This window comes from Ursus arctos, chromosome Y (genome assembly GCF_023065955.2).
Source record: "Ursus arctos isolate Adak ecotype North America chromosome Y, UrsArc2.0, whole genome shotgun sequence".
NCBI lineage: Eukaryota > Metazoa > Chordata > Mammalia > Carnivora > Ursidae > Ursus > Ursus arctos.
The window spans coordinates 30,062,332-30,087,418 of record NC_079874.1 but is presented as its reverse complement, the minus strand read 5'-3'; the positions used below and the strand labels follow the sequence as shown (position 1 = coordinate 30,087,418).

Below are 25,087 nucleotides of genomic sequence, written 5' to 3'. Positions count from 1 at the left end.
GGGTGACGGCTCAGATCTTGTCACTCCTCCCAGTTCTCCCCGCCCCACTGGAAACACGTGCCTGGTCACAGCAGCGCAGGGCAGAAAGACAAAGCATTTCCTCCTATGGAAGCATATCGAAAACATTAATATGCAAGAATACACGGGCACATTGATATTAATTAATAAAAATTAGTAAGAAAATATATATCAACAAGTTAGATTTATATAATAAGTGACATTAAATAATGTCTACATTAATATAATGATGTAATGCATTAATGTGCATATGTGACATTATTATAATAATGTACTACATGTAATACCTAGTTTGTGTTATATAGGATACATTGTAACATAATACAATGCTATATAATATAATACAATACAATAATAGATAATATAACAATGTAATAATATATAACATAACATAATACAATGTTGGGATGTCTGCCAACTCCTTGGGCCCCTCAGGACCTACCTGCCCCCAACAGCCATGAGTCTAGAGCTGTCATTTGTTATCCCTGGGGACAGCATGTTCAAGGGTTTCTGAGAAGAACCAGCCCTGCCCTCCTCACAGAGCATGCTGTGTCCCCAAAGGGCTCCGTGCACAGGTGCTCCTTGCTGGTGGAGAAGGACTACTCTGGGGTCCCATGTGCATAGGCTCCAGGCACAGGAGTTCCTTGCTGGTGGAGAAGGACTATTCTGGGGTCCCATGTGCTGGGGGCTCCAGGCACAGGGGCTCCTTGCTGGTGGAGAAGGACTATTCTGGGGTCCCCTATGTGCAGGGGCTCCGTGCACAGGAGCTCCTTGCTGGTGGAGAAGGACTACTCTGGGTCTCCCCCACCATGCAGCTGTGTCTCCTGCCTCACCCACTTTCCCTTCCTGATTCCCATCCTCTGTTCCTCTGTTCCCCCAGGTGCACTTCTTGCCCTTGGAGGGCTACATTCTCTGCTTACAATGGAAGCTCTCACCACCACCCTCATCCCAGGCCCCCCCTTGGTTGCTTTGTCCTGCTTTTCCACCTTCTGCAATCTGGAAGTGTTTGGTGTCTGGCCCTATGCTCACACAGGGGAGAGAACAGGTGTTGGGGAAGCACATTCCCAGGTTCCCAGTGACCCTGACAGTTGCCCATCCCAACCCTGTCCTTGGCTAGCCATTCTCTGCCCCTGGCCCTGGGCCACTCTGCTACCTCCCCTCGGTGCCCTAATCACCTGCAGCCAAGCACGTGCCTCATGGGGCCTCCTCAGGACCTGGCTTCAAATGCCCCCACCCAGATCTCTGCATCTTTTTAAAAATATATATAATTGTTTTTTTATTTGACAGAGAGCATGCGAGCACAAGCAGGGGTAGAGGGAGAGGGCGAAGCAGGCTCCCCGCGCAGTAAGGAGCTTGATGTGGGGCTCGATCCCAGGACCTTGGGATCATGATCTGAGCCAAAGGCAGATGCTTAGTGGACTGAGCCCCCCAGGCGCCCCCAGACCTCTCTGCACCTTAGCTCCGTGCACAGGACGTCTGGGTGCATGCTGCCCTGAAAAGCGGTCCAGCCTGGGGCTCCGAGGGGTGACACTGGCCGTCTTCTCCTCTGTGTCTGTGGGGCTGTCCCGTGGGGGAAGCCCATTCTGGACTCTGAGCCACGCGTGAGGGAGTCATTCCCGTCTGTCACGTGGCTTCTCCTCTCTGTCTCTGCGTGTCCTCCTCTGTCTCCTACAAGCACACCTGTCATTGCATTTAGGGCCACCCCGATCCCGGATGAGCTCATCTCAGATCCTTCACTTACTTGGGATTGCAAAGACCCTTTTCCAAAATAAAGTCCGTGCAGGTGGGGAGCTGGTGTGTTGTCACCGGCGTGAGTGGGGTGAAGACAAGGGGTCAGTCCCTGCCCCGGAAGGGGGTCCGTGCAGCAGGGGCTGAGCATGGGGCCATTGCAACTGGAAATAAAGCTGGAGGTCACTTGCCGCTGGACGGGCTGCATTTGACCCTGGACAAAGCCCTCAGCGAGGACCCAGGGTCCTAACCAGGGACTGTCTCCGGTGGGGGGAGGGGGGGGCACGGGGGAGAGCGTTTGCCTGGGCCCTGGACGTAAGACGGCCGGGAGCCCTCCACCCAGCCACTGGTGTGTGTGGGTTATAATCAGCGATGCCAGGAAGTTGCCCAAGCCGGGCCTGGATGGCGAGCGGTAATTAGGATTATAACAAAGAGGAACACGCAAGGAGAAATGAGAACAGGAAAATAACAGTTTTGAAAGAAAAGGGGAGTCATTCCAGGGAAAGTACAGTGGCTGACCCTGGCTTCGAGAGAAGAGACACAGACACAGGCACGGGGTTCTCCACCGGGTCACCGACCCCCGCCCTCACCCCGAGCCTCATTGGGTCTGGGTTTTAGGGGTGGGGCCCCTGGCCGAGACCATAAAAACGCTGAGAAGGGACAGCCAGCTTTGTTTTCTCTTTGGGGACACTTCCTCCAGCACAGCTGGGAAGAAGACACAGACAGAGGAGTCTGGGGTCCAGATCCCCCCCCTCCCCAGGCCGGCTGCCTGTCCCACCGGGACCTTCACTGCTGCCCAGGTAAGACCCCTGAGCCCCGGGAGGGGCAAGAGGCATTGGAATGGGGCTCGCTCCAGCCGCGGTGCATCTCGCCTGGGCACTGGCCCCAGGGTCCGAAGGGTTTACGACATGTAAGGATGCTGTTGAGGGCGCCAGGAGCCGCCAGGGACAGCCAGGCCATGCTGGCGTGCTGACCGGCTGGACGTGCAGCGGCGCACAGAATCGAGCATGAACGTGGGCTTCCACCACCCCGTCCCCTTTCTTGACGTGGCTCTTGGAAAAGTGCAAGCGCATGCACGAGACTCCAGTGCCGCGTCTTCCGGAGAAGGTCGGGTACGGGGCGGGCAGGGCGGCTCGTTCCCGGCGTGGAGCTGCTGGGGGCTCGGAGCGATCGTGAAGCGCAAATCCCTTACAGGTGCGCTATGCACCGTGCCCCAAATGTGCACGAAACGTGCTCCGTCCACGCAGGGGAATAGGATTCAGCCCCGAAAAGGAACGGAGCTCTGCCGCCTGGGTCCCACGGAAGGACCGTGAGGACACCGCGGTCAGCGAGAGAAGCAGACGCACGAGGCCGCATCGTGCGTGATCCCACTTATTGGAAAACGTGCACAACGGGCAAAGGCACAGACAGAAAGTGGGTTCGTGGCTGTCCGGCCCTGGGGCGGGGAAGGGCGGTGACAGTTCATGCGGATGGGGTCTCTTTCAGCCGGATGGAACGTTCTGGAGCCGGACAGAGGTGAAGAATGCACCAGATGCCCCCTGAGATACATTTTTTTTTTTAAAGATTTTATTTATTTATTTAGGGGAGAGAGAGAAAGAGAGAGAGAGAGAGCATGAGCGGGGGGAGGGGCAGAGGGAGAAGCAGGCTCCCCGCTGAGCAAAGAGCGAAAAGCCTGACTTTTACGGGATGTGCATTTCACCTCAATAAAAAATTAATTAATAGATACATTTTTTAAAATGCAAATGACTGGGGGTCACCCCAGAACTCCCTCTGAGCGGGTCCTGTGAGGACCAAGGTCCTATAGGTGATGACTCCAGACGGGGACACTGAGGACCTCGGTTGGGGGAGCCCTCTCTAGGGTGAGCACCCCTCGCCCCTCCGCTGGGCTGGCCGTCAGCTCCATCCGAATGGGGGCTCCAGACCCCCAGACATTCGTGTCCACATCGGGACCCACCCTGTCTGAGCGTCTGCAGCCGAAAGTCAACTGTCTTCAGTAACTAACGACGAGTCCCAGGCCGTTCTGTTTAAAAATTCCGATCTCTTCCCCATCGTGGATTTCCTGCACTGACCTTTTATGAATATGGCCGATGGTGAATATGAGTTGGGGGGGCCCCCGGGAAACTTTGAGCCTCACGCCTCTCTGTCCTCACCTTCATCCCTGTATTACGATTCGAGTGCAAGACACCTGTTCCTGGGCGCCCCCCGCCGAAATGCAATTCTGGATGTCGCCGTTCCCCTCTCCTGGGAAGGGGTCCCTCGGGCGTGCTCCCCGGGTTGGGAAAAAGCACTTTCACTATCAGATTGTGCAAGAGTTCACATTTGCTGGAGATCGTTGTCAGCCCTGCTGTCGAGACGGGAAATCTTGCAGCCCCAAGGCTGAACCGTGAGAGCGGGAGAGACCCCCGGTGGGGTCCATGTGGGGTCCCGTGATGGGGGCTGTGAATGCCCAGGACGAGAGAGGAGTCTGAAGTCCCAGCTTCTAAATCCTGGCTGAGATTGTCCAGATGGGATGGTGTAGAGGGGGCACGTTTTGTGGGCGAAAGTGAGGGGCACAGAGGGCTGGCCCCAGGCCACTAATGGTGTTTGCCGATGATGACACGGTGGGGAGGATTGGGGGCCCATCAGGAGACCTAGTTGCTGATGGTCCCGGTGGGGGCAGGAGGTTGGCTACGCAGGTGAGGGTCCTAGAGAGCCAGCCTGAGGAGGGGGGCTTCCTGGGGACCCTGAGAAGGTCCTGGGACCATGCATAGTTCAGTTACCGTAACTCTGCCTGTTCAGGAAGTTCAATCTGTGTTCACTTTATATTTTTAATTACACTTCCTTCCAGTCCTTTGTCATGGTAGCGTTTCCTGGTACCATGTGTGGTGTGTGCTTTCCCGGTTGCTGCATGAGGCTGGAGCCAAGAGCATGCGCAGACCTCAGGGTGCAAGTCCGTAAAAGCAGGGTGACACACACAGGGATACCCACAGAGGCACACACACGCGGGACATGCGTATGTGCGAGCACACCCACACACAGACATGCATATGCATGCACGTGACTGTGTGTGCATATATGCACGTGCACACGGCTGTTTGCAAATGCACGTGTAGGCACACGCGTGTCCATGAATGCACGCACGCGCACACGGCTGTTTGCAAATGCATGTGCAGGCACACGTGTGTCCATGAATGCACGCACGCGCACATGGCTGTTTGCAAATGCACGTGCAGGCACACGCGTGTCCATGAATGCACGCACGCGCACACGGCTGTTTGCAAATGCATGTGCAGGCACATGTGTGTCCATGAATGCACGCACGTGCACACAGCTGTTTGCAAATGCATGTGCAGGCACACGTGTGTCCATGAATGCACACACATGCACATACCCAGAGCCTTCTCTCCTGAAAGGAGCTCCATGCTCGCGAGCGGGAGTTTCCCAAAGTTCACCTTCCTCCCTCCCACACGCTAACTGTCCCTCCTCTTCCAGCACGTGGCCTCCGTGCCGTGGGAGCCGGATCGCTATGGCCTTGCTGTGGCTCGCGGTGTGTCTGACGTCGTCTGTCTCGGGTCTGCTGCAAACGGAGGAAGGTAGGACGAAAACCCATGTGCGGTGTGGGGGTGTGTCGAGGTGGTTCGTTGTTTAAACTCGAGGTCGAGGTCATTATAGATCCACCGGCGCCCATAAGAGGTGGTACAGCGACGGCCCATGTGCCCCGTACCCCGCTCCCGCCAATGGGATCATCGTGCAACGCTGTCACGGTAAATCTCACAGCCGGGATACTGAGTGCAAAAGGCTCGAGGTGCTGACCTTTCGATGTAGCTCGGATGCGAGGATCCGTCGCCCACCCTGGTCCTGAAATTGTGCGAAATTGTGTTTGACCTGTATCTCCCCTTCCTAGATGGGATCACAGGAAAGACGATGGGTGTGGCCTGACTTGTGTCCCCACCAAGGTCCTTCCTGGAAGCCCTCGCCCCCAGAACCCGTGAATATGACTGTGTTTGGGGACGGACTCTTTAGGGATGGAATTAAGTGGAGATGAGGCCATCAGGGTGGGGTCCTAATGCAGCAGGACTGGTGTCCTTATAGGAAGGGAACGTGTGGCCACAGACATGCACCCAAGAAGGCCACGTGCGGCAAAGTACGGTCTCCTTGCCCTCCATGTGGCTCATAACGATATTGCATCATGATGATGGGGAATAGGAGATCATTCCATGAAGGATAATGAGATTCCATGGTAACCAGAAGTGATGAAATGAGAAGATGTTGGTTACAATCCCCGAGCCATCGGTGGCCACTTTCGACTGTCGCCGTCCGATTGAGCTCAGGGGACAGCAGCAGCCGATGAACGTGCACCAGGGAATGTCCCGGGGAGCCAGTCGGCTGCTGGAGGGCGCGGGAACCCCAGGGAAGCCCATGCCCTCGACTCCAGTATGGAGCACAGAGCGTTGACTTAGCTGGGCTGCGGGCCCTGAGTGCGCCCAAGGCCACGAGGAAGACGGGGCTGCTAACGTCTCTGAAGGTCCACGCTGACCTGCAGGGGTGTCTGCATGGACGCCAACCGCCGTAAGGAATTTCCTGAGTCAGCAGTGGACCCGAGAGAGGGGCCAGCTGCGTGCTTTCCACGCGGGGTTCCCACGGCACACAGACGTGGGCTGAGCTCCAGGTCACAGGCATGATAGGCTCTGCAAGAGCCCTGGAGGGTGCCCACCTGGTGCTTGCAACAGTCCGGAGGATGTTAGCTGCGGTGACAGCCACAAGATTGCATAACCCGTGAGATGTTGATTCCTTCCTCAAATAGGGGTGGAATTCAGATGTTTTGTGGGGGAGGGAGAGGAAGGTATTTCTCTTCTGAAGGCAGTTATTCGAGTCTGTGTGGGTCGACAGAACAAAATACCATAGTCTGGGGGCCTTAATTTATCCCTCCCAGCTCTGGAGACCAGACATCTAAGATCCAGGCGGGGCAGGACCACTGAGATCCAGGTGGGGCAGGGACCGCTGAGAACCAGGCGGGGCAGGACCACTGAGATCCAGGCGTGGCGGGACCACTGAGATCCAGGCAGGGCAGAATCATCCTCCCTCCAGAAGCTCCAGGGAAGGGTCTTTCCTGCCTCTTCCAGCCTCTGGGGCTCCAGGTGTCTCTGGGCTGATGGCCGCATCCCTCCCATCACTGCCTCTGTCTTCACGTGGCTTCTTTTCCGTGTCTGTTTGTGTCCAAATGTCCCCTCCTGATAAGAACACCAGTCACATTGTGTTAGGGTCCACACTCTTTCAGGATGACCCCATCTTAGTTAATTACACCTGCAATGACCCCATTTCCAAATAAGGTCCCATTGTGAGGTCCTGGGCGTTGGGACTCCACAACGAATGTTGAGGGGTTACCGTGGGACTCACAACAGGTGGTTCTGTCCCAAATATTTTATTCCAAGATCCAAGGTCCTTCAGCTCCTCCAGGAGCGTTTATGGGTGAGAACTGGAAGTACCACCATCTCTTGTGTCCAATTTCTTGGACTAGAACTCAGTCACACGGCCACACTCCACGCCCAGGAGGCTGGGAGATGCAGGAGGTCTGGGAAGGGCAGGGGCTTCAGCCACTTCTGAGCCTATCGCCCCCAGGACTGGGCGTTGTCTGGGCTCTTCTCCCGGTTCCTGCGTTTGATTTGCCTGTCTTGCCCCCAGGCAGAGGCTGCTGCCGCCTTTGCGGTCACTTCAGGCCTGAGGGTACTCTAGGATCGCTGACCACAGGTAGGAAGTGAGCTGCTTTCTAGGAGCAGAAGGCTGAAGGAGGCAGCTGACGCAATCTAAAATTTTCACATTTTCCCTCCTAAGCTGGAAGCCCCCTAAAGCTTCAACTGTGGCCACACTGCATTAAGAGGGGCCGTCGTTCCAGCACACGGTGGAATAGAAGTGTGGAAACCAGACGCCTTGCCTTGTTCTGGTCTTAAGGAGAAGTGGTTAGTCTTTCACCATCGAGTCTGAATTAGTTCAAAGACTTTCACAGATTTATCAGGAGTTTTCTTCCATTCCTAGTTTGCTGCGATTTCTTGATCCCAAATGGATGTTAAGTTTGGTTAATTTTTCTTTTCTGCTTCTATGGAGAAGATCATTCTTTTTCTTTCCTGTTAATGGGGGTGAATTGTGTTGATTGTTAAAGAAACCTTGCATTCCCAGAGTAAATCTCTTGGCTCATGAAGTATTACTAGGTTTATGTATTCCTGGATTTTATTTACTAATATTTTCTGAAGGGATTTTGTGTCTATGTTTATAAGGGGTGTTGGCCTCGAGTTTACTTTTAATATCTTTGATTTTGACATCGGGATAATGCTGGCCCCTTAAAATGAGTCAGAAAATATTTCCCGTCGACCTCCTTTCTATGCTGAACTTTTGTGCACATGATATTACTTTTTCCTTAAATATCTGATAATTTATATACACTTATATTATTTATAAAAATAAGGTTAAATATGATAAAATATGCTAACATTAATATTTACGATTTCATCCTTCCTGTCTGTTTTCACGATATTTAATGTTGTGTTGGCAGAACTGAGTGTAAATTTTGGACCGTAAGAATCTATTAAGAGAGGGACGCCTCGGGGGCTTAGTCTGTGAAGCATCTGCCTTCAGCCCAGGTCATGATGACCCCGGGGTCTTGAAATCGAGTCCCGCATCAGGCTCCCTGCCCAGCAGGGAGACTGCTTCTCCCTCTGCCTGCTGCTCCCCCCTCTTGTGCTCTCTCTCTCTCTTTCTCTCTCTCTGACAAATAAATGAATATAATCTTCAAAAAAAATCTATGAAAGGGTGTCGATCAATTATTGAACACTACATCTGAAAGTAAAGATGTACTATATGTTGGCTAGTTGAATTGAAATGAAATGAGGATCTATTAAGAATTAATTTTCAACTTATAAGAAATTTCCCTAAATGGATTATGAGGATGATGATGATGAAATGAGTTGTCCTTCTATGTTAGAAGAGAATAATGGCAGAAACCAAGGTGTTGATATGCTTTGGTCTTGTTTAGGAAACTAAGGTTGTTGATCTTGATAACTAATCACAGCACTTATGGTTTATAAACTCTGTGAACGTTTAGGAAAGTCACATCCTGTAAGTCCTTGAAGGGGGTCCGATAAAATCTCACCAAGTGTCTGGTGTCGCTTTACACACTTGAGTTATTGGCAAAACATGACTCCGCAGCGCCTTGTACACCGTCAGGCAAGCCTTTGAGGAGATATGTTGAGCCCTGTGGTCTGCCACTAGAGACCCCTTCTCTCAGGAGCCCTGTGGCAGCAATGGGTGTGGTTTGACTACACTTCAAAACATAATCAGACGTACTCGGAGAGCTTTTCCAGCCGTGTCAGAATGGCTCCAAATGCCTGTGAACTGTGAAAGGCCATGAATGTCATTCGAATGACCGTGCCTTGTATTTCAAAAGTTGAGCACAAGAGTAAAAACATGCCTCTTTGATGGCCGTTGGCAACCCATTCCACAATCGCAGACTTTGACGGACGTATGTAAGCCAGAATTTGTTCTCACTTCTCGGGGAAAGTGATGTGGTCATAAAAGGTACATTTAACGGAAACGGGGATTGCACAACATGATCCAGTTCTTCCCAACTTTCGGTTTTTTGTTTTTCTTTTCCTTTATCACTGGGAGGGCGGGCTAATGAGACGAACAAGGCGCCGTTGACTGACGGCCTCTCCCAGCTCCCGGCAATTCCTTGTCCGTGTAGAATTCTGCTTCCCGAGGCTGTCGGTGAACTCGGGGGGAGAAGGAAATTCCCATGGCGATAAGGGTTCAAGCATCCGTAGTATTTCTTCTAACTCTGACCTCTAAACATTTCAGATCCCGATTCCCCGATTAAGAACCTAAGGATGGAGCCGGGAGAAAAGAGATTGACTTGGGACCTCCATGGAAATGTTTCTGAAATTATGTGTTTCATAAATTCAAAATTTATCACTAAGGTAAACCACTTTCCTTGTGCTTGGCACACGGAGGTTTCCGTGTCTTTCGGGGACTGAAGAGCCAGCAGAGCCCCAAGGTCAAGTCCGGCTCTCGCATCACTGATGTGGGGGGTCTACTCCGGGCTTGGGTGTGGAATGTGGGGTGAGAGTCTATTCTACGCACCACAGCTCAGGGTTCACCATGTGTACGTGTCCAAGATGGTGCCCCTGGAGAGCGTTGGTGAGAAAGTGTGCTCAGGGATTGTAGGTCAAGAGCCAAGCCCAGCTGAAAGCGAGTACTTACTCTTCCACCATTGCCCACCCCTCACCCAAATCCTGTACCATGTCATCTTCCAAGGTTCAGAAGTCTCGAGAACTGTGACAGATCCCATGGGTGGGCCATGGTGAGCATACAAGATATTCACAGCTCATAGTGTCTCATGAGGAAGAGGCACCTGTTAACTTCCTTGAGAATAAATTTGGAGTCTTGAGATAATTCTAGATTTAATACAATACAGGTCACAACCTGGGCCCCCATAACAAATACCCTAGAGGACGTGGCTCAGACAACACACATTTATTTCCCATAGTCCTGGAGGCTGGGAGTCTAAGATCCAGGTGGGGCTGAGGCTGGGAGTCTGAGATCCAGGCGGGGCTGAGACTGGTTCCTCCTGAGGCCTTTCTCCTGGACATGTAGACACTATGTTCATTCTATGTCTCCATGTGGTCATCCCTCTGTGTGTGTCTGCGTCCTGATGTCCTCTTCTTATAAGGGCCCCATTTCCTATGGGATCAGAGCCTACGCTACTGACTTCATTTTACCTTAATCCCCTCTTTAAAGACCCAAAGTCCAAATACAACCACTGTCTGGGCCCTGGGGGGTGAGGGTTTCATCACAGGAATTTTGGGGGACACAATCCAGTTCATGACAAGCTTCGGTGGGATTTCATTGGAGCTTGGCCAGTTGACTCTAAACTCTATCTGCAACAATGCAGGCTACAGAAGAACCAAGAAATGTTGATAAAGACCAGTAGTGATCTGGAATTTGCCTTTCCATGATGTCTCCAAATGTGCTGAGACACTACGATTACCCAAAGTGTCAGATTGACAGGATGCGTGGATAGATTAAAGAAATGGAACAATCTGGAAGCAGAAGGATGCGTTGATGGTGGGTGGGGGTGGGGTGGATTTTATATGCCACTAAGATGATATTTCAAATCGGTGGAGAAGATAGAGTGTTGCATGCATGGAGTCAGCACAGTTTCCAAAATGCACTAAAATTAAGTTGAATTTCTACTTCACCACGCCCATGCACGTAAATTGCATGTAGGAGAGATCTTGATATTTTTTTCGGTATTGAAGACGTAGAAAGAATTGCTGAGGACTATTTGAAGCCACTGGACCCTGTTGTCATTCTGTCATCTGCTGTTGGTTTTCCCTAAATGGAATTCATTTCTGTTTTGTTAATGGTCTTTGTGTGTTTGTCCAGTTTTCTCATGTATCTACGCTACTTGAACATTTCGCTCTTGGCCAAATGGGTAAATGTTGTGTTGAACCATTCAGTTTGGTGTGTTTGTCCTCAACAGAGATGGGTTCCCCTTTTTAGTGGGTGAGTCTCTTTCTCCCCTTTCAATGGTCTGCATACATGAGGACCCCCATCCTCCAGCTGCTGGCGGTCCTCAGAGGCAGCACTCAGCACAGCTATGGCAGGTTTGGGAAAACACCCGTCTACCCCACATTCTGCCGTTCTTCCTTTTAGGAACCCAAGTTCCTCGGAGAAAACACAGTGACTATGCTTACGAGCCTCACCTGAACTATCCAAGGAAGTTTTAGATCAGTGCTGAAAACCACACTAAAGCACATTTCCCCAGAGCCTCAGATGTGTTGTGTTAATTCGTGTTTAACAACCAGTCTGGTTGAATCTGTTGTAGATATGATTACCTAGGTAAAGGTTCTCTTCATTTATTAATTACAATTTCCACCAAGTGGGGGCGCTGGCTGGCTCAGTTGGTAGAGCGTGTGACCCTAGACGGCAGGGGCTCATGAGTTTGAGCTCCACCTTGGGTGTAGAGATGACTTAAAAAAAAAATCTTAAAAAAAAATAATAACTTTCTGCTCATTAATCCGTTCAGGGCTTCACACTGTTCTCTGTTTCTATTCATGTATTATACAATGCAGGTACGATGCTGGAATTCATCATGAGCTTGATAAATATTTTCCTTTCATTTTTATTCCATGGGACTTTCGATTTTTGTTTTCTCTTTTTCCTAGCTTTTCCGTGCCAATCTCTTTTATCATCCGAGCCTCAGAAAAGGGTTTGATTTATTCCTAATGGAATTCATGAATGAAATATTCATTTATTTGTAAATGAATGTATTTATTTATTTGAAGCGGAATTATTTTATACATATTTTTGTATAGTTTTTTTTTTTTTAAGATTTTATTTATTTATTTGACAGAGACAGCCAGCTAGAGATGGAACACAAGCAGGGGGAGTGGGAGAGGAAGAAGCAGGCTCATAGCAGAGGAGCCTGATGTGGGGCTCGATCCCATAACGCCGGGATCACGCCCTGAGCCGAAGGCAGACGCTTAACTGCTGTGCCACCCAGGCGCCCCTATTTTTGTATAGTTTTAAAAAAATAATAAACTTCACTTTTTTCCAGAGCAGGGTGGGGTTCACAGGAAAATTGAGGGGAAGGTATAGAGATTTCCTATACGGCCCCCAACTCCCCGCCCCCACACATGCGCGGCTTCCCCGCTATGAGCCTCCCTACCAGATGGCACCGTCCTTACCACTGATGAACATTCTTGGACGCATCATCCTCACCCAGACTGCGTAGTCTACCGAGGGGTCATTCTTGGTGTGTGTATTTAGTGACTTTCGAAAAACGGAGAATGATACATATTATACAGAACAATGTCACTGCCCTAAAAAAAAAGAAATCCAGTGTCCCACCTGTTCACCTCTCCCTCCCTCTCCACCAACCAGTAATTCATACATCATCTCTGGTTTGTTGATCGTCACAAAATAAATTGCTGGGGTTTTGATGAAGATTGCATGGAATCTATAAAGCGAGTGCTTACTTTTCCACCATTGCCCACCCCTGGCCCAAATCCTGTACCATGTCATCTTCCAAGGTTCTTGGGAGACTTACGGTTTTGTTGCCATAGTTATCGTTGTTGTTGTTGTTAAATCTGAATATCATCAGCATGACTCTATGTGTGTTCTCTCAACAATGAGTAAGTGGTTCTCTCTCTGTCAGGCCATCAACAACAACCGTTACTGCCAGTTCCAAGTGCTTTCCTCATGTGAAGTGAAAAACTTCACCGTCTCCTTGACCAAAGGCCCACCGTTCTTGATGGGGATTCAGTATCCTCTGCAAGGTGAGGGGAACATGTTCATCTTTGGGTTTGGTTTGCTGTCCGTCATTGGTTGGTCTTTGGGATGCACAAACCGTGACTTTGAGCTTGGGTGGACCTGCAGTGAGTGGGGAAAAAAAAAAAAAGCCTACGACCATAGGGCATCACGTATGCAGGAGGATTTCCTTTGTGGGACCTTCGTGAGTTGAGGAAGTGTGCAAATGCAGAATAGGTGAGTGTTCGGTGGGAGTGAGGACGGACAGAAGGGAAGGGGGTGAGGCAAAAAAGGACCATCTGGGGGGCCCTTGGTGGATGAGACTGTCCTGTATCCTGAGCGTATGGGTGTAGACATCCGGTTGGAGATACTGCACAATCATGTTTTCCAGGGGTTATCATAGCGGGAAAATGGGTCAAGCCTCCACGGGATAGCTCTGTGTTTGTCCCTGAAACTGTGTGTGAATTCACAAGGACCCAGAAATCCTAACATCCCTCTTAAAGGGGATTTGCTTTTATTCCACCATCTTTGCAAGCTCAGAAGGAAACCCTGGGGCATCTGCACAACGTCTGGACTGCTGGGTGCACGACATGGACTTCCTGACGTGCAGCTGGGAGGTGGGCAGGGAGGCCCCCAGTGACATCCAGTATCGCCTGTACAGGCAGCACCTGTGGTAGGTGTGGCTGCGGGCGCGGCGGGACTCTCCTTGGGCACGTGGGGCTGCTGGGTCATTGCTGGGTGCTCTCTCCTTGCCGAAGGACCCGCAGGGAGCAGGAGTGTCCGCATTATGAAAGGGACAATCGGGGGAAACACGTCCGGTGTCATTTCAATGACGTCCCCAGATTGGAGAAACAGCTCCAGATTCTGGTGAGAGGCACCAGCCAACGTGCCACGATCCCCTGCTCGGACCGTACTGTCGAATTATCAGAAATTGGTGAGTACAGGTCGAGGACACGGCTCTCGGGTTGTGCCCTTGGCTCTGGGATGCTGGTGTCTGAGCTCAGGGGACCCCAACCAAATAACCCCCAGTGGCCAGCTGAAATGACACACTGATTTCTCACGGTTCTGGAGGCTGGAAGCCCGACCCCAAGGGGCTGGCAGATCTGGCTCCTGCTGAGGATTCCCCTTCCTGGCTTGCACATGGCAGCCTTCTCACTGAGACCTTACATGGGGGGCGAGGGAGAGAAGGAGAGCTCCGTTCTCTTCTGCTTACACGGACCCGAATCCCATCATGGGGGCTCCACCTTCATGACATCAGGTAACCCTAATTACCTCCCAGAGACTCACCTCCAAATGCCATCCCAGTGGGGGTCAGGGCTTGTGCATTTGGGCATGACATGCGTTCAGCTCCCAGCAGCGGCTATGAGTTCGTTGCATCTAAGTAAGGAACCCCGCTTGCTTCTGGAGCATTCCCATAACACACGGGACACATGGCTCCGTCATCAGGCTCGGGGAGGGGGGTGAAGGTGTCCTGCATTCATACGCCAACGGGTTTCTGGAACACAAACCCCATCATAGCAAAGCTGTGTCGCTATCCATTTCCTTAAACAGGACCCGTCCCTGAATTGTGATGGCTTTCAGCCTCTGGAAGCCTGGGCCTACCCCGGCTAGTGCACGTGGGGTAAGGAAGCACGTGGCCGGCTATGGGAATGGAGACGTGGTGCAGAAAGGAAAAAGGAAAAAGGCCTCTTGTTTGAAAAGCAGGGGGGCTCTCCCTTTGACTGTGGACACCCATCTTTTGAAGTAACTTGCTGTGTTTTATTGGTACTGGTTGGACGCTGTTCCCTCAGACACAGGGCCCTCATTGGTACGTCCAGACCGTGTCCAAGGCCACCTGCAACTCAATGCATGCTCCCACCCGGACCCCTGCGTCCTCACCCCAGCACCCAGCAGGGGTGGGAGGAGACAGTGGTCAGTGTGGTGGGGCAGTGGGTGTCTGAGAGCGTGGTGGGGAGGTGTCCAATGGGAACTGGGGGCTCCATGCCCCCAGTGCGTGCTCCATTATCCCACCAGGAACACAAGGTCAAAAATGCCTGTTGTCCCTCCAAAAGCTTGGCACTTGTGAATGCCACCTTATGGGGACATAGGGTCTTTGCACTTGTTATAGGGAGGCCCTTAGAAGAAAGGGAGGAGACCCAGAGGCCAACCCAAAGACAGATGCGAAAGCCGTGGGAGGTTGTAGGGGTGAGGAGTCTATAGCCCAGGAACACCAAGGATCACCAGCAGCCACCCAAAGTGGGAAAGGGGCCTGGAACACATTCTCCCTCTGAGCTTCCAGGAGGAACCAGCCCTGGGGACACCTGGATTTCAGATTTCTGGTCTCCAGAACTGTGAGAGGACATATTTCTATGGTTCAAGCCACCTGTTTGTGGTACCTTGTTGTGGTGGCTGCTGTGGGAAATGAATACAAGAACATTATTAGCAATTTCAACATGGCGCCAGGAGAGCATGGACCCAAGCCTGGGACCATGTGCAAGGACATCCGTCACACACAGCTCTGTGCTGGGGTGGGCCATGTTCAGGCCTGCAGGGTGGCTGCTGAAGAGGGTCATGGACGGTGCCCGTGGACACCAAGAGAATCGGGCCCTGGTGGTTTATTAGTTCCTAATTGTTGTCTTAAGAAATGATCCCAAACCGTGAGGCTTTAAGTACCAGAATTTATCCCCCAGCCCTGCAGATCAGAGTCTGAGATCCAGGCGGGGCAGGACCCCTGAGATCCAGGTGGGGCAGGGCTGTGCTCCCTCCAGAAGCTCCAGGGGAGGGTCATTCTTCCCTCTTCCAGCTTCTGGGGCTCCAGGTGTCCCTGGACTGGTGACCACATCCCTCCCGTCTCTGCCTCTGTCCTCACGTGGCTTCTCCTCTGTGTCTGTGTCTCCTCTTCTGTGTCTTTTAAGCACACCTGTCATTGGATTTAGGGCCTCCCTGATCTAGGAGGACATCATCTCAAGATCCTTCACTTACTATCCCTGCAGAGACCCTATTTTTAAACAAGATCCCATTCACAGGTGTTAAGGATTTGATACGGATGTACCATTTGGGGGTGACCATTCCCCTCACTGCAGAGCTCTTTAGAAAGTGACTCACGTTTCACCCTGACCCTGGCCCTTCCTCCCACAAGGAGCCATAGGTCTACAAGGGGACCCTGCCTGTGGGTGTTATGTTGTGACTGGAGCCTTTCAGCCCAGAGGCAGGGAGGACATGAGCACTCTGCCCAAAGTTGGAGGGCCTGGTGGGTAACTCTGCTCCCTCGCCTGGGCTGGGTGGCTCCTAGCAGGCGGGTTCTGGGCTGTGTCCAGGGTTGTTCCCCAGCAGGACTGACCCACCTGGACTTTGGGGTGCCCCCGCATTCCTGGCCTCACTCTCCGGCCCTGCCAATGGGTGCGTCTTCCCAAGCAGCCGCGTGCCCTGTCTCCTGCTTGTGAGAGGAGAAGGCCATTTGAGGGGAGCAGGTGGGGGTGTCCCACTGCAAAATGGCCACACATGGGCAGGGCCTGGATGGCTGCAGGGAGGAGGGAGGGGAGCTGGTTTTGAGACTATTTCAAGGGATGGAATCACGGATGGTTTCTGTGGGTGCTGCTGAGGTAGACGGGGGAGGGACTGAGGGAGGCTGGGGGCAGGGTGACGTCAAAGATGGAGAAGAGGAAAGGGAGGAGAGGAGGCAGAGGAGGGAGAGGGAGAGTGGGGAAGAAGAGCAAGAGGAAGGGAGAGAGGGGGAGGGGACCCAGAGCCGGGGACTGCTCTATAGTGAGCTTTCAGCCAGCCATGCAGGTGGACCGCCTGTGCAGGCAGGTGAAGACCCAGGGCTGGGCTCCCAGTAGATTCGGACGTGCTCACATAGGCAGCTGGTGAAGCCATGGAGTCAGAGCATGCTGAATGCCCAGAGGGAGGGCAGAGGGCAGAGTGCCCAAGCAGGGACGGCCAGAAGGGTCCCAGCGCCCAGAAGGGACGACAGGACATCCGGGGAGGAGCTGGCTGCAGCAGGCGGGGTCTCGGGGAGGCGAGGAGGCAGGGGCAGATGTTTCCGGGAGTGCAGCTGGCCGGCCAAGGGCACTGGAAATGGGACTGACCCTGTGCAGGGTGGGGAGCGAGCCAGGCTGCCAAGCACTGAGCAGACTGTCCGGTGGGAAGGAGGGAGTCCACATGTGCAGGAGGCTTTCCTCCTTCTGCCGGAGAACAGTGGAATTGCGGCCAAAGGAAAGCATCAGGTGTAGACCTGGGGACTTTGGAGGCACAGACCTGAAGAGCGCCTTTCAGAAGGGTCTCAGGGTGGGTGAGGTCTCTCACAGGTTAGCATCTGAGCAGCTAGACCCAAGGCTAATTTAAGAGGATAGATATCTCAACATATTTAGTCATGCATCTATATTGATATTTGCCCATTCTTTCACCTTGGAATGACATTTTCCTCTCCGTCCCACCACCCTAAATTTCTAGGAAACCTGTTTTAAAGTATCTTCTGGGTAGGGGAGGGGACGTTCATTTGTTTTACTCATAGAAGTGTTGTTTTTGGTTTTTTTTTCCTGTCCTAGAGAAATTAAATCCACCCAATATCACTGGCACGTGTAATAAGTCATATTCGATGATGGAATGGAAAGTGTCAAGTCACTTCAATCGCAGATATGAGTATGAACTTCAAATACAAAAGGTAAATGCTTGTCCTGGCTGGCAAATCTAGATTTTCTAGAATCTGTACGGCAAGGTTTTGGAGGCAGATAAAACACACACACACACACACACACAAATATGAATAAAAAAAATTTTAGTCTTTTAAAAATAAACACAAAAATGGAGTAAAAAATAATAGTGAAGTAAATTTTAAAATAAATAAAAACATAAATAGAAACTAAATCCCACATAAGAATAAAGAATGTTAACACAAAAAAACTGAAAAAAAAAGAATCATGTAACCTTTTGTGTGTGTGTGAAAATCATCAAAAGAAAATAAAGAAACCCTAAGAAAAAATCAGCTTTAGCAAAAGTAACAATGTTGGCTATTCAAAAAACAGAGATAACATTGAAAAAGTAGGTCCCAGATGGAAGAAACCAGGTGCATATTTGTCTGTCAAAGGACTCCTGTTTGGGGTGGATAAGAAAGGCTTCCAAGTCAACACAAAGAAGACAAACAACTGTATGAAAAAAAACAAAGGGCAAGAAGTTGAAACAGCCACTTTCCCAAAGGCCACTTTCCCAAAGATGTATTTGTCCACATAAACATATGAAAAGGTGCCAGAGAAATGCAAACCACAGGGAGAGCCCACTCCACACCCCCTTAGACTGGCTAAAATGACAAAGTCTGGCCACAGCAAGGCTGGATGAGGCTGTCACCCAGTGGATTGCCACACTTGCTTACGACTCGCTGGTGGCCATTTAAAATGAAACACGTGGCTCCTTCTTCTCTGAGATGTCCCTCGTGGTTGAACATTCTCCGTATTGTAAGCCCCAGGATAAAATCATATCCTTTCAAGAAAAAACATAAGCCCACCAAAGTGGGGACTTGCGTGTTCATAGCAGCTGAGTTTGGGAACGACCCAAGAGAAGGGACAAACAAAATATATCCACACTCTGGAATACGGTCCCCCAGGGAAGGTCAGCCAGACTCAAGGTCCACCCTGGAGGATTTCATTTATATACCGAAGCATAGAACATGCAGAATGATCTATGGGGAGTGACACACGGGTGCTCTGGGTGTGTGTGGGGAAGAAGGCATGGCAGAGGGGCACAGGGAAATTTGGGGGTGACGGGAGCGCTATCGTGGTTTTAGGTACACAACGTTTCTCAACACGCACCAAATCCTGTGCTCTCAATGCGTGGTTTGCTCAAGCAAATTATGCCTGAACGGAGTTATCTCAAAAAATGATCAAATATGGGGACGCCCAGCGGGCTCAGTCAGTGGAGCATGTGACTCTTATTCTCAGGGTCCTGAGTTCAAGCCCCCATTTGGCCTACAGACTATAAATAAATACACTTAAAAAAATGTATGTCTATAAATTAAAAGAAAATGACAAAATGTTTTGAGCTGATTAGTATTTCATACTCAGTCGTTGACTTAACGTGTATTATGCTGCTTTACTTCTTTGTAAATTTATTTATTATTTATATTCAACTAGTGATTAAACTTAATGTTTTTGTTTCCGTAAAACTGCTTAGAAGGATAAAGGTTATTAATTCTGTTTAAAAAAACAAAAGACCAGGTATATTTTAGTTAATCCCTCTTTTATATTCATATTTATTTATGTATTATATTGAACATTTAGTTTCGATCACTGCTTATTTTGTACTCCGTTTCTGTATAAACCTAAAAGGGCTCAAACAAGGGCCTTCATCAGGGGACAGCATCAGACACCCACCAATGTCCACTCTTGCTTTGTAGGGCAGCGATCCCGCCTACACAGAGAAGGTGAGTGTCCCTGAATGGGGCGTCACAAATTGCAGGCTGTGTGTTTTTCTTCCTGTCCGGGTGCTCCGAGGTGCCCGACTCTGCGTGTGGGCCCCGGTCACCCATCGGGCAATCTCCAGGAGTCCGTGAAGAGGGGAAACAGCTCTGTCCTCATGTGGCTTCTCCTCTGTGTCTGTGTCTCCTCTTCTGTCCCTTATAAGGACACCTGTCCTTGGACTTAGGGCCACCCTGATCTAGGATGGGCTCATCCTGAGTTCCTTCACGTAAGCACATCTGCAAACCCCCTACTTTCAAATGAAGGTCCCGACCACAGATTCTGGGGAGGGGACATATCTTTCTTGGGGAGCGGGGGACGGGGGAGGAAGTCATCATGCAAGAGTCTTCAGGGCCCCATGCAGTGCACAACACCCAGTCATGACACCATAGTCTTGGCCTCGTTGGGGGCATCCGCGGATTCTTTACCTCCCAGTGATTGCAAAGAGCATTTTTGTTTGGACTCCAAGAGCCTGGGCTGAGAAGGGTAGGGGGCTCCAGGGCCTGGGCCCCTCTTCCCTGATAGAGGCTGGTCAGGGGTTTGCTCTCCTTGGGGCGGCTGTATTAGCTCCCCTGGTGGAGGGACACCTGCCTTAACAAGGGTCGCAGAGTGGGGGTTTTAAAACACAGCTCTATTCCTTCCGGGTCCTGGAGACCAGATGTCCGAGATGCAGATGGGGCAGGACCTCGTTCCCCCTGGAGGCTCCAGGGAACGTCTGTTCCAGGCCTCTCTCTCTCTCAGCTTCTAGGGCTCCTTGGCGTGTGGCTGCGACCCTCCGTCACCACACGGTCCTCCCTCTGTGCGTGTGTGTTGTCAAATTCCCCCTTTCTGTGAGCGTGCCGGTGCTAATGGGTTACAGCCCCCCTACCCCAGCTGACCTCTTCCTAACTGATTGCACCTGCTTCCACCCTGTTTCCAAAGGAGGCCAGCTTCTGAGGCCCTGCGGGGCGAGAACGCTCACGCACGCGTTTGGGGGAGGACCCACTCCACCCATGAGAGGGCCCCACTGTCTCCTCACCAACTGGCAGCGGCCTTTCCTTCTTTCCTTTTGAACCGCAGCTCCAGGAAAACTTCTTCGCGCTTTACAATCCCGGAAACTACATGGCGAGACTAAAGGTGAAAGGTTTCTTCCGCAACACCTGGAGCGAATGGAGTGCCCCCCAACACTTTGGTGAGTGGGGCGCCCTTTCACCTCCTCTCCCTCGTGTGCACTGGACCTGGGGGGCACCACCCCTGGGCAAGGGAGCACGGACCCCTTGCGTGCTCCGATGTTCTGCCACCAGAGGCGCAGGGATCGAGCTCCACCCGCTTCTGTGTCCCCGTAGAGGGCTCTGAAGACAACAGCTGACCCTGCACCTTGTGCTCAGCCCATGGGAGGGCAGACCCCCAGCTAGAGCCCCCATGGCTTGTTAATAACAATTCTGCCAGCAGGCACACGGGTTCCTCTTTTATCCAATATGGTCCCTGGGCCTGATGAGAAGGATTTCCCCCCAAATAAGAGCTGCCATTTCTCCCTGAACTGTTCTGAAACCAGACCCTCCTCCTGGGCTCCCCAAGAACGTCCTGTTTCGGAGGTAGCATGTAGGAAAATTGGTCACTCGGGTCCTGCGGCAATAAATGACCCCACGTGGTGGACGGGGCTTAAAAACACAGGAATCCATCCTCTCCCAGGTCTGGAGACTAGAGTCTGAGATCCAGGTGGGGCAGGGCCGTGCTCCCTCCTGAGGCTCCAGGGGAGGGTCCTTCCTGCCTCTTCCAGCTTCCGGGGCTCCAGGCGTCCCTGGCTGGTGGCCGTGTCCCTCCCATCTCTGCTTCTGTCCTCAGGCGGCTTCTCCTCTGTGTGTTTCTGTGTTCAAATTTCCTCTCTTTATAAGGACACTAGTCATTGGATTAGGGCCCATCCTATTCCACTGGGACGTCACATTTACTTGATTACATTTGCAAAGACCCCCTGCCGTGGGCTCAAATGTGCCCCCCCAGTTTATATATTAAAGTCCTCAACCCCAAGACCTCAGAACGGGACTGTCTTTGGAGATGGGGTCTTTAAAGACGTGGTTAAGGTGAAATGAGATTAGGGTGGGTCCTGATCCCGTAGGACTGGGGTCCTTGAAAGAAGAGGGCGTGAGAACACAGATACAGACAGAGGGACGACCGCGTGAGGACACGGGGAGAACACGGGGTCTACAGGCCAAGAAGAGAGACCTCAGGTGCAACCAGCCTCGGTCCCGCCTGGATGTCAGACTTCCAGCCTCCAGGACAATGAAACCAGAAATATCTGTTGTTCCAATCGCCCTGTCTGTGGGACTTGGTTGTGGCAGCCCCAGAAAACTCACAGACGCCCCACAGGGCCCCGCTGTCGCCCCGGGGAGCCTGAGGTCTTTGCAGATCGGTGCGCCCGGTGCTCCCCCTACTGGCCGGGCTGCAGGGAAATGCTCACGGTCTAGGACTAGCGATCGGCCCTGAGGGAGAGCTATAGGGCCTGCTGGGGGGCCTCGGTCTTCTGGCGGTGCGGCCGGTCCACTGCGCAAGTGGCCGCTGTCCCCTCCTGGACGCGCCCCAGTGCCTGCTGCCTCTCGGGGTCCCCTGGGGAAGCATTCGGGGCCGGGTGCAACCAGCACCCCTGGGACCTGCTCACGTGCCGGTCCGCCCTCCTCCGTAGTGTGCGACGTCGGGGAGGACGTGCAGCGCCGGGACTGGCTGTTGTCTGCGCTGGGCGTGCTGGCCACGCTGCTGGTTCTGGGGCTGGCGGTCGTGCTGTGCGGAAGGTGAGCGCGCAGCCCCATGACCTCGCCGGCCTCCGGGCAGGGCGCTGTCCCCGTCCCCACCCCACCCCCGCCGTGGCCGAGTGGGGGTCTTACCTGCTGGACGGCAACACCACCAGGGCGCAGGCTGCAGCCGCAAGCGTCCCCACGGTCTTTCTGAGACATGAGCCTGTTCTGGGCCCTGCTGCCCGCGGAAATCCAGAAGCTGGGGACCCCACGCAGCGTCCTCAGGACCCTCCTCCCTCCGTCCTCAGACCCTTAGCTCGAGTCCCGGGGCTGCAGCCAGGCTCACCCGCCTGTCCCCATGTGTCCCCGCTGTTCGGCGCTCACCCCTTGCCCAGATTCCCCATGCCCCGACATCCTTTAGGGGTGACTCTGGGAGCCAGCCTCCTCGTCCTCCTCCTCCTTTCCCTCCCCTCCCCTCCTCCTCCCCTCTCTTCCTCCCCCTCTTCCTCCTCCCTCTCCCCAGCAGGCAGCAGGCCAACGGCGGGCAATCCTGACCTTTCCCTCCTGATAGCAGCTCCTGCCCCTGGGGTGCCTCCCAAATGACCGGGTGCTGAACCCTGCCAGGCCCTGCCCTGGGGCCTTGGGGTCTGTCCCTGGGGGCTCTGGCTTCCCTCTGGCTTCACCTACGCCCCTCCCAGCCCCTCCAGGCTGAGCCGCCCTGCCCAGGGGCCCTGCTCAGGTAGGGGACGCTGGTCTGTGTGGAAACCGGTCTGTGTGGAAACCGTGGGGAGCACCAGGTTCCACGGTGGGTGCCAGCAGCCCCAGGGCCGCCTCCAGCGTGACCAGGGTCTGTGGCAGGGGTCGGGGTGGGGTGCATGGGCCCCGGCAGGACATGCAGCACTCTGCCCCTGCGGACCAGCATTCCTCGTGGCTGTAGGACTTGGCCGTGGGGGCGGGCAGTGGAGACCAGCCGCCCAGACCCACCCAGGGACTGGGGCTGGAGTCCTCACTCCATCCCGGCGTCCGGAGGCCCCTGAGTTCTGGATTCAGAGCTTGTGGTTCTCTCTGTCCTCTGAGGTACTCGGTTTTGCAGAAACTCTTCCCTCCCATCCCTCACATGAAAGACCCCACCATTGACAATCTTCAGAGCAGCAAGTTGGTACGTCCTGGCTTCTGGTGAGGGGGTGGTTCGGGGACGGGGTGGCCACAGCCCCACTCAGGGAGCAGGATCCTTGTGTGTGGGCCCTGGCGGGAAGCTGGGGAAGGCTCACCCCATGGCGCTCCTCCAGGCAGCCAAGGCCTGGAGCCCCAGCGACCCGCGTGCCCAGGACTGGCCAGGCCCCTGCGGCTTTCAGGGTGATGGAGGGGTACCCTCGTTGGCGAGTCTGCAGCTCTGCCTGGCCCCGTCGTCCCCCGCAGGTGGCCTGGGAGGCCAGCAGAGCAAGCCGGGAGGACTGCCCGGTGGCGGAAGTGCAGGTTTTGGGAGAAACATGACGCAGGACCAGACCGCCTTCTCGGCATGGCCAGGTGCCTGCACAGCCTGGTTGCCCTTGGACCAACGGATGATTGTATGGGGGTTTGCGGAGGGAGAGGGACACCCCGTGCCCACTCCGTGGAGCTGCCACGATAAAGAACAGCTGTGTGGGCTCATTTTGTAAATAAACGCCATTTCCACCCAGGTCCTGGACTCGGGGGGTGGGATACAGCCCGTCACGCAGGGCACCCCCGGCCCCTCCCTCCAGCCTCCTGAAATGGGCCCCATCCAGATTGCTAACACGTCAGCTGGACTGGCTGGTCCGAGTTTCTGCCTGGTTCTCTGACTCTGGTTTTCCTGCCGCCTTCTGTGTGACCGCCTGATGTGGAGAGGCTGCCCCCACCCCCACTCCACCCCACCCCCACAGGAAGCCCAGGGGCCTGGCTGTCCCCACCACCGCCCCCCGCCCCAATGGCCTGAGTTGCACTGCCCACGTTGTGGGTTCCTGCCATGGATCTGCACTGCACAGCCAGCTGTAAACCGTGGGCAAGGATGCAGACACGGACACAGCCGGCCTCTCATGAACTAGAGTCTCCCAGGGGCAGGGCTCCCCCAAAACACCGTGCTCGGCACCTTGACTCACGAAAGGGCCCCTTGCCCTTTGGAACATTTCGTGTAGGGCAGTAAGCAAACGCCCTACATTGCAGAACCAATCCCGCTCAAACCTACCCCAGCGTCACTGCAAAAAGACTATTCCCAGAATCCCTACGAGGCTGCCAACACTGGTGGGTTACTTGGGGGCCTGTTAGCTAAGGTAAAAAGGGCCTGCCTGCATAAAGGGACGGACCCTGCTCAACCAGCCGCACAGGAACGGGGTGAAAACAGGCCTTTGAGGCCGTTAACAGGGCTCCAGCTGCGAGGCCACGTCCATGGCCAGAGTGGCTCTGCCCAGACCACCAGGGCTCCAGCGGATCAGAAAGCCAGGCTCCTCGCTGGCGTCAGGCAGGGTTAACGCAAGCGTAAGGGTGCGCGGTCCTGTCCCGTCCCCTTTTCACCTGCCCCGCAACCCTGGACGAAGCACAAACTGCCTTGTCTCTCACTGGACCCCACATTGTGGCAGAGACAAGCACTTGCACTTGCCACACAAACCAGTCTTCCACGTCCAGGATGTCCCCGCCCAGGAGAATTTCCAGAACCCACAGCTGGCCTTCCTAGGCCAGGTCACGCACGTAACAGGCCAAAGCAATGCCAGGACTCAGCATTCAGCTTGGAGGAGACTTTCTCCTGCAGGGAATGCCAGTTTTTGTGCAGAACTGGCCTCCGTAGGAGGATGTGGCTGCTTGTGGTGACCTCTGGGCTGGTTTTTCTCAGCAGGAAAACTAGCTACACTGTACTGCTTCCATGCGGGGATTAGAGGGCCCCAGAAGCTCATGGCAGGTTCAGGAAGGTCT

General features: G+C 53.3%; 1 protein-coding gene and 1 long non-coding RNA gene across 3 annotated transcripts; one reads left to right on the top strand and one right to left on the bottom strand.

Annotated features, from left to right (window-relative positions):
* Positions 1-2,217: 2,217 nt before the first annotated feature.
* On the top strand, positions 2,218-23,840 carry LOC130544379 (interleukin-3 receptor subunit alpha-like). 2 transcript variants are annotated; one of them, XM_057315904.1, is made up of 12 exons: positions 2,218-2,546; positions 5,218-5,318; positions 9,574-9,692; positions 12,935-13,055; positions 13,567-13,699; positions 13,785-13,960; positions 17,553-17,668; positions 19,394-19,420; positions 20,514-20,625; positions 22,114-22,219; positions 23,240-23,321; positions 23,582-23,840. In XM_057315904.1, exons 2-12 carry the CDS (start codon positions 5,252-5,254, stop codon positions 23,654-23,656), a joined length of 1,134 nt encoding a protein of 377 aa, XP_057171887.1. In that variant the 5' UTR covers positions 2,218-2,546; positions 5,218-5,251; the 3' UTR covers positions 23,657-23,840. The 2 variants fall into 2 exon arrangements, with proteins under 2 accessions (XP_057171887.1, XP_057171881.1); XM_057315898.1 differs by having other exon boundaries at positions 23,452-23,840.
* On the bottom strand, positions 19,236-22,649 carry LOC130544381 (uncharacterized). The gene is made up of 2 exons (XR_008960619.1): positions 22,313-22,649; positions 19,236-22,208 (listed from the first exon to the last, which is right to left on the bottom strand). It is a non-coding gene; the product is annotated as an uncharacterized LOC130544381 (long non-coding RNA).
* Positions 23,841-25,087: the final 1,247 nt, after the last annotated feature.